Source organism: Frankliniella occidentalis, unplaced genomic scaffold (assembly GCF_000697945.3).
Source record: "Frankliniella occidentalis isolate FOCC.00 unplaced genomic scaffold, Focc_3.1 Scaffold4, whole genome shotgun sequence".
NCBI classification, from domain to species: Eukaryota; Metazoa; Arthropoda; class Insecta; order Thysanoptera; family Thripidae; genus Frankliniella; species Frankliniella occidentalis.
This window is the reverse complement of record NW_026267134.1, coordinates 646,382-660,005: the sequence shown is the minus strand read 5'-3', so window position 1 is coordinate 660,005 and position 13,624 is coordinate 646,382. Positions and strand designations below refer to the sequence as shown.

Genomic DNA, 13,624 nt, shown 5'->3' with positions numbered 1-13,624 from the left:
TTTACTTATGTTAGTGAAATAGCGTAAGTTATTTCATTTACCCTTTTCCAGGCCCGGAACTGCAGTTAGGCACTTCGTTTGCCCTCCTGATGGTATCTGTACCTGATTTAGCTCTTGTTTCAACAACTGCCACTAAATGAAATTACATAATGTAATTAACTACTTTACTCATTTTATTTACTAAAATAGATAAATTAGGTTGGGACAAACGAGCTTCGGACAATCGGGGCGCCCCCAAAACGCTAGCCAAAACACCCAAAAAGGAATCTCCTCCCAATATTCGCTTTGCCAGGCCAATACAGAAGAGATATGTCCTTTTTTCTTGGACCAGTCTGTTTAAATGGTGTACTGTACAATTGTTAATGCATAAGAAACAGAATAATTATGTAGAAAAATACTATTTGTGATCATTTGACTTAATTTATTTTCACACTGTGCTAAAATAATAAATATGATGTAAAAGAAATATTTACCTAAAATTTTTAAAAAATAGAAGGAACTTGAATTTATAGAACAGCTGCTTTGAGTAGCAGAAATCATCCCGTATTAACAACAATAAATAACAATGTACATTAATAATCATAAAAAGGAAGAGTTTAGGTAGACCAGTTAACTCTTTTCTTTGCAGTGGAAGAGAGTGATGTACTTCGGTGTCTTGAAGCTCTGGACGATGGTGGACTTGGTGGTGGACTAAACTCTGGGCTGAGAGGCCCTTTAGGTGAGGGAGTAGAAATGGTTGGAAGGGAATCTAATGAAACAGCTCCAAGTAAGCGTCCTGGGGAACCTGAGGCATTATTTCCTGTGTCACTCGATTCTGCTTCAATGCTGACATTAAGGGACAGAGACACTCCAGGAGCAACAGTGACATCTGCGGAGCGAGATACCTTACGCTCCGCAGCTAATTGTCATATATCAGGCCTGCAAAATCAAATAAATACAAAAATTAGAAAGTCATTAATAAGAAATAGTTGCTACTAAAGGGCATAATTCTCTTTAGTCTTAAAAACAATGGGAAAACAAAAAACACAGCAAAATCTTTTAGTTATTTGTTCCTGACATAAGATACACCTTACAAGCAGTCATACTTTTATCCACAACCAAGTACTACAAACATAAACAGAGCAAGCAAATACTAGTTCAATCATGCATATCTAACATGCATGTATATTTCTAGTTTTGTGTGGCTTGAGTAACTTTTTGGGGCTGAAGCTGTATGTGTACACGAGCTGCGGAAACAGTATTTCTTGGCCCTTGGCCTCCTGCAGGTGATGCACGTAACAATGGAAGAACAACATAAGTGCCCTGTGAGTTAGCCCCTGGTTGCCCAAGAACATTAGCATCAGGACCAACAAACACATATCGGGCAGTGCATGAATGCAAATGGTGGCCAGATGGTGACAGTTTTCCCTCTATGTCATGTGGATATGCAATAGTGCTTTGTTGTGTATCTGTGGGTCCAGCTTGCTGCCGCACAGGGTGTCCCTTTGCCGCAGACTGCACCATGTGGAAGGTGATGTGAGGACTGGCAGATTCTGGGTGCTGAAAAGTTTTAAAAGATGAAGCAAGTGTATGAGAAGAATAGTCTCCCAGCAATAAGAAAATTCTTCTAAGACATAATAACACATCCCAGATTAAAAGACCCAGCCCAAATATTCGTCTCACCACAACAGTAGTTGATACACGTTCGTGATCTCGTGGAGCAATAACTCTTGCTTCTAAGGGTGCAGCAGCTGAAGGACCAGGAGTCTGCGGTGTTCCAAATATATATTTGGCTGTACATGATTCAATGTGCTGACCAGAGGGCGTGTATGTACACTCAATATCTTGAGGGAATGCTGCATCAGCCACTCTAAAGATAAATTTAAAAGTTAATTATAACTTTAACTATGTGAATCTTCACAAATAATACTGTGACATGGATTGCTTTGGCTGCTCCAATACCTAAGCAAATTCATAATCACATTAATTTGTAGAAGTCATTTGGTCTGCAAAATTGTAATTGACTTGCTTTGCTCTGTTACATATGATACACCAGATTAATTTTAAACACAAAAACCACACAACTTTTAGATATAAATTTTACCCTTGCCAGACCTTATTAAAGTTGAACAGTGTATATCAGTTCTTAATCTGTAAAGAAAAATCAAATTTGGAATTTTATAACAAATGAATGTGAATGGGTTTGAAGTTATGTATTCATTTTTAAAGTCGCACCTTTCTTACTGCAATCAGAATATGAGTCATCACACCCACTGAAATTTCCAGAATCTAATGATTGTTTATTGGATTGATGTGAATGAGCACTTTTTTTAGACTTTCTGTGATATGGATGTATATTTTGATTTCCACTATGTAAGTTAAGTTTTGAAGGGAAACAAAGCTGATGGTTTGTGGGAATAGTGCTGGAATCCAGAAGGAGACATAAAAAGTAATCACAGATAAAACAAAATTAAAAAAATTGCCAAAGTCCAGTGTTATTGAATCGGATACCCACACAAAACAACATTCTCTTTTATCATGAGATTTATCACAATTTATGTTAATTTTCTCAGCTGTATGGGCAGACATGGTTTTCTGACTATTAAGACTTATTTCCCTGAAAATGCAGAATAGGTCACTTGGTATTATGATACTAATTAATGCTTAGAATTTTGTACAGAAAGACTCATACAAACTTTGAAGAGATTGTATTTGTTTTGAAATTCTGTTGAAACTGGTGCGATGTTGTGATTTCATTACACCTGCTGACATTTTTGTCTAGACAGTGCTTGAAATCTTTGTGTTCTTTAGAAACTCCTTCCCCAATTACATTTTCTTCTCTGACTTTGGTTCCTGTTGGAGGGCCAGATTTATTTTGGTTTTCAATACATCTGTTTTCCTCCTCCCTTCTGTCTTTTGAAAAACAATGTCCAATAGTACTTGCATCATGAGATATCTCAGCCCGTTCAGAGACAGTTACATTATTGGAAGTAAATTGAGCCACTTCTCCAAAAGAACTGCTAAAACCTTTATCACCTCCTCCCTGGATTTACAAACAGACAAATGTTTAATCTGGGTAAACTAATTCAACATTGAAAGGAACTCAATAGAGACTAACCAAGGTTGAGTTATGTAGACGTGCAACATTGTTACTCTCCAACAGAGTGTTAACCTTAGATTCTGGCAAATTAGGCTCAGCAACCATTAGACTCTGTTCTAGACACAACTGCAGATGCTGGAGTTCCTTCTGAAGTAATTGCTGTTGCTCTACTTGTTGTTTTTGAAGGAGCAGTTGCTGCTGGGCCAACTGTTGCTGTAGAAGTTGTTCTTGTTCTAGAACCTGCTGTTCTTGCAGTTCTTGTTGTTGTTTCATCAGCCTTTGCTGCTGAAGGAGCTGATTCTGTTGTTGAGCTAACTGAATTTGTTGTCTCTGGTGTTGGAGTTGGAAAAGAGGTAGCAGTGGACCAGAGGCTGATAAATCATTAACTTGACATCCAATTCTGAAAACCAACATTGACTTTTGAAACAATGACTTCTGTAAATAGGCAAATCAAGAAATATATGTAATTATGTAGAATGCAAACCTATCGGCATCAGTCTGCCCAGGGCTACACATAGCTTGCAAAGAAGCCTGAATATGAGATGTGGTCACTCCAACTTGGAAACGAAACTGTTGTGTCTTTTCAGTTGAAATTGGGGTTTGGTTTTGCACAGGGGTAACGCTGGGGTCAGGCAGATTGATAGGAAAGGGTCTATAGTCTGTACCTCCAACACCTATGGAAGAAGACTGAAAACTTTGACTAGATTGTTCAGAGTCAAAATTACTGATGGCTTCTGAATTTTCTCTAGAGGCCACAACTGGGGAAAAGTATAATTTGCTGTAATTGGACGCTTTATTAGACGTTGAAGGTAGCTGGTGTTCTTTGGCTAGATTTTCTTCATTCACAAGCTCTGAAGGCTCTTTTCTTTTTCCAAGTCGATTCAGTGACATTCTATCATCTTTGTGCAATTTAATATGTGAGGTAGATTGTAAATTTTTGGTGAGAGAGGATTTACAATGTGGAAATGGCTTTTCTTCTGAAAATTTGTACTCTTGATAAAATGATCCAGCATTGTTGCCCTCTCCTAACGAGGAATACGCTGATGAAAGAGCAGAGTTGTTTTCTTGAGGGAATTTTCTTTTAAGAGGTGGATGAGCATCAGGGCATTGACCTGTTAAAAATAATAATCCATTTTCAAAGTTTGCGGGCGGGGAGGGATAAATTCTAGTGAAGTAGAATCAAGTCCAATAATAGTACTGTGGTTTTCTCACATTTCCATTGATTGGATGATGCTAACTGTTCTGGCTTCATATCTTTCTCTTCATGCATTACAGTGGACAGTAGAGAAGGGGATATAGTACTCGGAGTATCAAAGCGAGGCATTGATTCTGATATCACACTTTCAGGGCAGCTAGGAGGATATTGAATAATTGGATTATGGCAGGCAGCAGTACTTTTCCCCAAACTAAATGATAATGGAGGAGCCTTTCCTGCACTATGCAACCTACGGTAAGAATTTGAAATATGAAAACAGACTGGGTTGTGATCACTGAGTTTAACTGCAGGTTTTCTTTTACCCATTGTCCAGCATTGGAATAGCTATTGAGCTGATTCTTGTGCTGTGGTGACTCTCTTTTCTTGTTGCTGAATTATCCAAAGAGTTTTTTCTCATTTCAGCTTGATTATGCATCATAATACCTCCTTTGGCCATTTTAGAGGCCCTGAAATAAATAGTAGTTTAATTTTTGGATGTAGTTGTGGAGTTTAAATTTAAGGTGACTCACATGTCAAATTCAAGCAAACCAAATATTTGAGTTCGTGCTCTAATATCACTATTTGTTGTCTGCGATGGTGGCCGAGGAACTTCCATGTGTAATCTTAGGCCACATTGTGGTTTCACAGGGTGAATCCAGCCTAACTCTGCTGACCTCATTATTTCAGGAGTAAAGTAGCATAAGATATTGGTGAAAAAATAAATAAAATAAAACACTGAACAGATACCAAGGTTAAAAATAAAGTAATGTACTAGTACAATATTAACAGAGCAATGCAAGTCAATCACCAATTTATCTAGTTTCAGAAATTGAACAAAGGTTGGAGCAAACCTTAGTTCATTAGAATGTTCTTATTGGTAGTGTTTTGAATTAAATATAAATGAGGCTGTAAAAATTGAACATTGGAGTACCTGGGATCTTGAGCATCAAATCGTGTGTTCCTTATATGGGCAGTAATGTCGCCAGCCTGTTCAGGAATCTCACCTCCATACCACTGGGAACTCTGTGAGTGTAAATTCCCTTTCAAATAAGGCAAAATATATTAAAAATAGTGTTTCCATAAACCATATTGCTTGTACATACACGAGAGAGTGCATGTGAAGTTTCTCTTTGAGATGAAGAACGGCGCCCAGAATGGGGCCTATTGTAGTGTGGGGAGACCTGAATTTTCTTGTTGTGTTCTGATGCTGGAGGTCCACATGCACAGTGCCGATTGCTGGGCTCAGCTGGTGGAGAACCGCAACAAGTAGCACTGCTAACTATTTCGCCAGTTGGCTCAGGTACAGGAGGCCCACAAGTACATGCACTAGCAACACATAAAAACAGTCACATTATCATAGGCTCTAATACTAATACAATACAATGCTACAGAATAAAGTGAAGAAATCGAGAAGTTTGCAGGGTAATACAAATAAGCTCCAACTTTGATGAATGAAGTAACCAACCATGCACTAGATTCAAAAGAAAATGCCATGCAAAGGAAATGAATTACATGCAAGACAATGACCCAACAAATGAAAAAAGTTTTACCTTCTTGATATTTCAGGTGACTTGTAAGAATAAGGATCGGGATCAGTTTCTCTAGATCTCCTGCTTTCAACTTCTCGTGACCTTCTACTCTGAGAAGACCTATCATCATACCTCCGGTGCGTATCTTCTGAAAATCTAATGGTCTCAGCAGCCTCTCGTCTAGCATCAGACATATTTCTTCTACTTGCTCGATCAGATTCTTCAAGCCCAGCAACACGCTGCTTTAAACTTTCAATAGTTTCCCTGCACCGTTGTACCTCCTCTTTGGCCTCATCAAGAGTGCGGGCCAAGTGATCGTTTTCTGCCCTCATTTGCCTTACTTCATGTTCTCTTTCACTGGCTGTTTGTGTGAGACTTGTCTGCTTCTGTGTTTGTTTCTCTACTTCTGAGAGACTTTGCTGCAATCTACGTTCATATTCTACAACACTCTCTCTATTTCTCTCTAGTAACTCTTCTGCTTTATTTGCTCTTCCAGTGAGCTGATCAACTGTATACTGAAGAGTTTCTATTTGAGCAGTCATCTGGATGGACAAATTATTATATGTCACTACAAAAATGAAATAAATAATGATTGTGTTCCTGTATAATTTTCCCACTTACAGTTCGATTGTCTTGTTCAAGTTCAGCAGCCCTTGCTGCTTGAGCAGATACCTGGGATCTACTCTCAGCAAGAAGGTTTTCCATTGATTGGATGGTTGCTCTTAGCTCTTGTTGTTGGCGTTGAAGGAGGGCAGCTTGTTCAGACACATCTTGAGTTTGCCGTTCAGCCTTTAAATGTATCAAAAGTATAAATGAAGCAAACAATATTCAACCACTAAACTAAGATTGAATTAGACTAACATAAATCTCTTACATTTTCCTTTTGTTGCTGTAAATTGTCCAGCATATCTTGAAGCGCTTCTTTCTGAGATTCAAGCTGACGAGCTAATCCATGGGCTGATTGAAGATCCTGCTCAACAGATTCTCTCGCCACTCGAGACTCCTCCAGCTGACGCTCTAAGTGAGCAATTGACGCTGATAATTGCTCAATCTGAAAATAAAACATTATTTTAGACACTAAAAGAGAATTGATGATTAGATCATATCAGTAGAATATTTATACCTGTTTCTCGTAGCTCTGAACTATTTCATCTTTATCAGCCAATTGGTGATTAAGAGAATGGACTTGCTCTCGATACTGATCAAGAGAGCCCCTCATTGTGTTATATTCCGTTTCCAGAGTCATGTTATGTGAGTCCAGTTTTGAAGCTTCATCACTGAGATTACGGAAAGTTTCAAGCATTTCACTTCTTTCTGCCTCCTGCAAAACATTCACACACGTTAATAAAAACGTAATTATGAAATAACTTTTTTTAAAAAAAGAGAAAGATTGAACAGTGAGGTATGCCTTTTCGCCAAGTAATTCTTCAAAGCGCTCCACTTCCAAGACGTAAATTTGCAGCTGCTTCTTTAAGTTGTCCACTTCTCGACAAGACTCTTCGTAGCTCTGGGTGGTAGCTCGGAGGGATGCAGTCATTGCAGCGAGTTCCTCCTGAAGGCGCCTACGAGGGCCAAAAACAGCAATGTCAGCAAGAGGGAGAAGAAAGAAACTGGCCCCATTAAATATATAACGGCTACGGTAAGGCTCGTGAGCGCCTGTCAACCGGTGGGTAGGCAGCCCATCCGACACTGAGGCACCCCCTGTCCCCGTCAACAGTGCGAAGCGCGTGGAGCGCTGAGAATCCCTATCAAGTCAACTCCATTCATCGAGCGGGACTTCCAAGTTCCACGGCAAGTTCCGCACTCACTTGTTTTCCCTGACGGCGGCCTCGTTGGAGGCGGCCAGCGAGCGCCGCGACGCCTCCGCCTGGTCGTAGTCCCGGGTCATGGCGCGCAGCGACTCCTCCAGCTCGGCCCGCTGCTTCTGATCGCGCCTGAAACAGACACAATGATAAAATGTTTAAGCTTTCCAGATCAGAATCCTACTGCTCTGGCGACCTGGGAAGATCAATGGAACACTGGAAAAACAATGGTGCTACGTAGCACCTTAATAAGGTACTGGTGCCTCTAGAAAGACCAAAAGGTGCCTGATTGTTTAGCACTGCTGCAGTAACACCAACAAAAGTTCTGTAGACTGTAAACCCAAGAGTGTACAGATTACACTCTTCCTTCTTTCAGCGCACACAAAAAAATTGGGTGCCTGGCATGTGCCATGCATGTACACACTTCCTAGTGTGCCATGCTATGCTATGCACACACTTTCTTGTGTGCCCTTTCAAGTACACACAAGAGAGTGTACTATATAAACACTTGGGTTTACAGCGCAGCGCCTCTTGAAAGGTGCTGAGTAGCATAATTGTTTTTCCATTGAAGAGCTGTGAAAACCCCAGGGAAGACCATAGGTCGACCATATGGTAGAGGATCGTCCGCCGTATATCATTTGTTCGCACACCGGCGGACCAAACTTGCAGGCATCTGTTTGTTTTTCACTACCCTTCGAAAAATAAATGTTAACAGTTTCAGATGTGTGGGTAAGAAGTTACGCCCTTCAGAGTCGTAAAATGTTGACCTTTATTGCCCCAGTGACGGGATGAGCTTGGGCGGGGCTCAGGGCGCCTTGCACTGAATATCGTGAGACGGGCGCGGAAGCGAGAACAGCAGCACAGCAGAGCAGGACGGCGACAAGAAAATGTTTTTGCACAATCGTGCCTCATCTCGCGGCCGGGAGGAGCCCTGCAGCGAGGAGGGGCCGGGCAAGATGCTATACATGGAGACGGTCCGAGTGAGCTGAGCTGAGCGGGGCTGAGCTGCTCGCTTTATCGGGGCGGTAAGTGGAAATTGATCAGTTCTCGCCATCGACGGAAAACACGCGGAAATCGGTCCGAGCAGGAAACGGAACCACTCTGCGCCTTCTGCCCGCCCGCCCCGCGCGAGCAGGAGCGTGTTATCATCGAGGATGGAAAACAAACCGAACGCTTTATACTTTTACACCCAACTATATTGTAGAGTACTTCGCTTCTGAAACGCAGCTATACACAGGAGGGGAGGGGAGGAGAGGGAGGTGAGACAAGGGGCACCCCGTCGGGGCGGCGAGTCGCACAGACGCAGGCGCACAGCAAATCACTTCAAATTTGTCCTGTGCTGCCGACGAGCCGCCCCGTCCCGCCCGCCCGCCGCAAATGCGGCCGCCGCACCGCGCGCACAGGGAAAGTTTGGACCGAATTTATGGCGCACTGTGACGTATCACGTGGCTTACTCTTCTGCGCTGCTGCAAATGCAGCCAGCAACGGCAAGGCGCAGCGCCCGGCGGCGCGGGTTAGTCAACGCAGAGCTCAACAAGTCCGTCATCACATCGCCACGGAGCAGAAGACACACCGTGAGAGGCTATGGGTGAGCAGTACAACAAAAGCGTTATCGCCGTTCATAACGTTCCAGAGCCCCGCTTGATAACGTCAAATTCCTCCGCGGCGTTACGTGTCGTTCGTGCGGGGCTGCAGCGGGGTGCGGCGCGCGGCGTCACGTTTGTCACGACAGCGTGGCGGGGCGTGGTGTGGCGGGGCGGGGCGCGTCGCAGTGCGCGCGCTGACCGCGTCCCTTCCACTTGGCGCCACAGCGGCCGGCAAGGGCGCTAAACTCTCGCCACGCGGTACTGAAAATACTTTCCTGCTGCGGCCTCCATGGAGTGCACAGACAGGTGCGATTGCTTTGCAAGCGTCGCCGCAAAACGTGACACGTACATGAAGTTTCGCGTTTCAAACGAGGATTGGTAAAACTTGTCTTTTTGATTGAAAAGAAGAAAACTAAGGATATAGATAATACTAAAGTAATTACAGGCTTAAGAGGTTGATAATAACCAACAATTAATAAACTGTAAGCAACTACTGTTCACTGCCTCTCGCATTCGCGATAAGATGACGGCTAAGTGGCGGCAAGAGGGAAATGCAGGCTAGCCCTCTCTCGCTCTCTTTCTCTCTATGTCTCTCTCCGAGCCCTCGGCCACTGGGCAGGCGGCGGCGGCTGGAAGGGAGAGACCACACCTCGCATCCGCGCGCCGCCGCGCTCGCTCCTGGCCGCGCTCTGGACCGTTTTCCGGCATACTCCTTTCCCCGATCTTGATTCAATGCAGCAGAGAGCCGCGCCGTGCCGCCGCGTTGGGCGCGCTGGGCCGGGCCGGGCGCGCCGGCCGCCACATACAAGACCAGCACTCCCCTCGGTACCGCCGGCTGACCGACCGGCCGGCGCTCGGACACACCTACTCTGCCAACAACAAGACTCTCTGCCAGGGCAAGAGGAGGCAGGCGGCTGCTGCTGCTGCTGCTTGTGGTGCGGGGATGATCTCCCCCCTGGCGGTCTCTCTCGTACTCCCACGAGACTCCGTATACGCCTGGCGCGCTCGCACACCTCCCCGCCAGCCGCCCGGCCCCCGGGCAAGGCCGAGGCGTGGAGCTGCGCGGCGGGGCTGGCTCTGCTGTAATGTTATTGCCTAGCGTTGCCTCATCCCGCCGACCCAAGGCGGCCCCGCCGGCCGGCCCGACCGGGGCGACGGCGACAGATTGGTCGGATAGCAAAAGGGCATACTGCCGAGCTTGTTGTGCTGCAGCTACACCTCACCACCAACAAGAGGAGGAGGACGATGTTGGCGAGCGGCCGATATCTTGGCGAGGGGATCTAGTGGCCCGGCACAGGGCCATGTTGTAGCTCATTGTGTGCCCCGGGGTGGCGTCCCCGTGTCAGCCTGGCCGCTAGAGGGGCGAGGGGAGAGAGCGGGGGAGGCGACTGCAACCTCCTCCACAGAGGACTCCTCTCAGCGCGACCCGAGCGCCTGTCAGGGTGGGCCGACCTGTCGAGCGCGGGTGCGTTGCGGGGCTGCCTACCCACCGCGAGGCAGGCGCTCGGCCCGAGCGAGTCCCGCAGCGCAGTGATACTGACAACGCCGCTGCACCTCGCTCGACCGCGACAGACACCTCCACGCACGGAAGGCGGCGCCCTGGACCCGGACTGGGTCGCACTCCACGTCTTGTGGACGACGAACAGCCCGCGCTCGCCCCTGCTATACGGCGAGTCCTCGCATAACACAGCAGCAGTGCTGAGCAGCAGGCCGCCCACCTCGTGGAGCGTATATCACTTTTCAATTTCCCGGGGCGGCAAACATAAGACCCCCCCCGTCCCAACACAAACACAGACAAGGTACAATATCGAACGCACATCGGCGCACACGGTGCGGGCCGGCTGCCATGGGCCCCGCGGCCGAGCCCCCGCGCGCACTGATGCGGACGTGATCCGGTCCTTGAGTAGCATGTAATGAGCTTCAACCACACTCGCACACACGCAGACACTAACACACACAGCGACAGGGACGTATGCCCCGCAACCACGTGCGCCGCCCTGCTGCACTCCCGACGCTCTCCGAATCGCATCTCTTGCCAGCGAGCTGCTGCTGCTGCTGCGCCCCGGCGGCGGCATGGCACACGGCATGGCATCACGGCTCGCGGCCGTCATTCAATCAGCTGATGAGGCCCGAGATAATGATGATGTTCCGAGCCGTATGTGTTTTGGGGCCGCGCCTCCGCCGTACAGCGGCTTACGTCCGTACTACGTCCCGGCTTACGGGCCCTTACGGCTCATAACGGGGCGGGGCGGAGCTGCGCGCGGCCATTAGGGAACATCCCGGTTATTTATCGCGGCCGATCAGCTGTCATTATTACGTTACAAAGTAGCGGCGGTCGAGCTACATGGCAGTGCAGCGCCCCCGGACGAGTCTATATCGCGTCGATCCTTTCCGTGGGTCCTCTTTACACAGGGTATGGGTGATCCGCGTCGTCAATTTTTTCTGCCCGCCCTTACGCCTGAATCCGGTTCAGTGTGAGCAGAAAAATCCGCGCGCGGATCACCCACCCTGTAGGGATTTTAAAGTGCGAATTATTGTCTGGAATAATTTGAAAACTTCTCAAGGAAATTTTTGAAAAATTAGAAATATTTCCAGAAATATTGAAACAAACAGTGTAAATTCTCAGAAAAAAGCTGAGGGAATCAAAAGAAAATCTTGAAAATTTTGTCAAAAATATCGGTTGGAAATTCAAAATCCCTCCTCCACACACACGGACGCGCCCGCCGTCCTCCCCGCGGGGCGCAGAGGCGGCGGCAGAGGCGGCCCAGGCCCCCGGGAGATAAATAATGGGTGCGCCGCATGCGCCGGCATTTGTAATCCGACAATCAGAATGCGTTAAGTGTTCAACACCTTCACTTATTGACGGCATCTTTAGTGGCCATCTGAAAACCGCAACGTTATTGAAACAGCCGCCCAGAAGAAGAACCTCCCCGCGCTAGAGATAACGATACTAAGCGCTTCGCAGCCTGCTTCGGGCGACCGGCCTGGAAGCAGCAGGTCGATTTGCCTCTGCTTGTGAGCTCAGTAGGGCGTGGCAGGGCGTGGCGGGGCGTGGTGGGGCGTGGCGGGAGTTTGCGGTCAGATTTTGCGTGGAACACACAACCTATTGCGGAGTCCCATGGTGATTGAGTACTCCGTCGTGTTCGCTTCGTCGGCTTACGACGAGCGGTAAGGGGGCCAGGGGGGGGGGGGGGGGGGGGAGACAACGCGAGGGGTGCGGAGGGTGCAGAGAGGAGAGCAAAAGAGATCCCACTTCAACCGCGCGTCCATAAATACAGGGCGTTATACGGCGCTGCACGTCTAGAGGCGCGCGGCATGGCGGGGCGTGGCGGGGCACGGCAGGGCGCGGCGGGTTGGGGCGTGGCAGGGCGCGGCGGGGCGTGGTGGGGCATATCTGTACCACTATTATCCGGAGCGGCCCAGAGGTATATATCGATATGGTACACTCTACTTCCGGGCGGCAGCGTCGCGGTCTGGCCTCGGCAGAGCCGGGCAGAGCGTACACCACAGAGGCTCACCCCGTAACTCTGTTTCCCCCCTCCATCCCCCCTCCATCCCTCCTCTTCTATTCCTTTCTCTCTCTTCTTTCTCTCCGTCTGTTCTGCCCCCCTTCCGTCCCATTCCCCTCGCTCTCCTTGTCGACGCCTACGCCCGCTAATCCTCCAGTATATCTCGCCCCGAAATTCTATGCTCTATGCCCCCCTCCTCCTCTCCGTCTGCACCGAACGCCGGCGCGTAACAGGCTGCGCAATAACTCCAGGGCACAACCACACACTGCACACATGGCCGGAGCAGAGTCAGGGTGGGCGAACTCTGAACTTGGAGGCAAGCTGCACGAACATGGGACATAGGACATAGAAGACGGAGTCAATAATGTAAAAATATGAATTTTGTAAAGGTGCAGTTAATGGGAGGATATGCAAACGAGCAGTAAAGTAAGGGAGAGATTTCAAAGAGTGAAGCAACTGCGGGCGAGCCCTGGTCTGTGTAGCGGTGGGGGTGACCGCGCGGGGTCACCGCACGGGGTCACCCTGCGGGTCGCATGCATGGACCGCTATCGCCGGTGGATTCCAGCTCGTCCCGAGACTCCTGTGCGCACCGGACTTCCGTCTGAAAAGTACAGGCCAGACGGGTTGGCAGCACGACCATTTTCGTCCAGCGCCTGAACGTCGAAGAACTCGTCGAAAAACTCATTTCCATATCGAGGCCTGGACGCAAAAATGTTTACTTATACTTTCTAACGCGCCTTTAGGTAGGTGGTTGGCGTTGACAGAACTCATTATAATCACAGGCTACCTTTCACTGGCTGAAATAATAAAGAAGGGCGTTGGTATGGTCATCCCTATGGTGAAATAAGAGAAGGTGAATGCAGCTCACGGCAGATCTGCTCGCTGATCACACGACTAGAGCTCGGCGTCGTCGTGGCGCAGAGT

At 47.6% G+C, this 13,624-nt stretch overlaps 3 protein-coding genes across 4 annotated transcripts in view; 1 reads left to right on the top strand and 2 right to left on the bottom strand.

Moving 5' to 3' along the window:
* LOC113203643 (nascent polypeptide-associated complex subunit alpha, muscle-specific form-like) overlaps positions 1 to 978 on the top strand; it is a 98,337-nt gene extending 97,359 nt beyond the window's left edge. The window contains exon 7 of the mRNA XM_052267600.1: positions 629 to 978. Within this exon, the coding sequence (XP_052123560.1) occupies positions 629 to 978 (350 nt within the window). The remainder of the gene's footprint in view (positions 1 to 628) is intronic.
* Positions 925 to 2,081, bottom strand: LOC127749508 (uncharacterized). Its single transcript, XM_052267877.1, has 3 exons — positions 1,942 to 2,081; positions 1,663 to 1,849; positions 925 to 1,539 (listed from the first exon to the last, which is right to left on the bottom strand). The coding sequence occupies exons 1-3, from the start codon at positions 1,953 to 1,955 to the stop codon at positions 1,171 to 1,173; spliced, it is 570 nt and encodes a 189-aa protein (XP_052123837.1). The 5' UTR covers positions 1,956 to 2,081; the 3' UTR covers positions 925 to 1,170.
* Positions 1,996 to 13,624, bottom strand: part of LOC113203617 (uncharacterized) — a 40,527-nt gene continuing 28,898 nt past the window's right edge. The window contains exons 28-44 of one of the 2 annotated variants that reach the window (XM_052267859.1): positions 7,612 to 7,737; positions 7,212 to 7,365; positions 6,927 to 7,124; positions 6,678 to 6,854; positions 6,425 to 6,592; positions 5,936 to 6,345; positions 5,378 to 5,600; positions 5,206 to 5,297; positions 4,805 to 4,948; positions 4,598 to 4,741; positions 4,292 to 4,524; positions 3,564 to 4,191; positions 3,098 to 3,479; positions 2,676 to 3,022; positions 2,495 to 2,596; positions 2,215 to 2,402; positions 1,996 to 2,130 (exon numbers count right to left, since the gene is read on the bottom strand). In XM_052267859.1, the coding sequence (XP_052123819.1) occupies positions 2,126 to 2,130; positions 2,215 to 2,402; positions 2,495 to 2,596; positions 2,676 to 3,022; positions 3,098 to 3,479; positions 3,564 to 4,191; positions 4,292 to 4,524; positions 4,598 to 4,741; positions 4,805 to 4,948; positions 5,206 to 5,297; positions 5,378 to 5,600; positions 5,936 to 6,345; positions 6,425 to 6,592; positions 6,678 to 6,854; positions 6,927 to 7,124; positions 7,212 to 7,365; positions 7,612 to 7,737 (3,721 nt within the window). In that variant the 3' untranslated portion in view covers positions 1,996 to 2,125. Of the gene's footprint in view, positions 2,131 to 2,214; positions 2,597 to 2,675; positions 3,023 to 3,097; positions 3,480 to 3,563; positions 4,192 to 4,291; positions 4,525 to 4,597; positions 4,742 to 4,804; positions 4,949 to 5,205; positions 5,298 to 5,377; positions 5,601 to 5,935; positions 6,346 to 6,424; positions 6,593 to 6,677; positions 6,855 to 6,926; positions 7,125 to 7,211; positions 7,366 to 7,611; positions 7,738 to 13,624 lie in introns of both variants that reach the window. The other variant, XR_008011198.1, reaches the window with a different exon arrangement.

Excerpts from the sequence above, each read along its gene's own strand:
- LOC127749508 (XM_052267877.1), bottom strand. Across the intron at positions 1,540-1,662 it reads GTGTATCAACTACTGTTGTG|CACCCAGAATCTGCCAGTCC; the intron begins GTGAGACGAATA and ends AAAACTTTTCAG.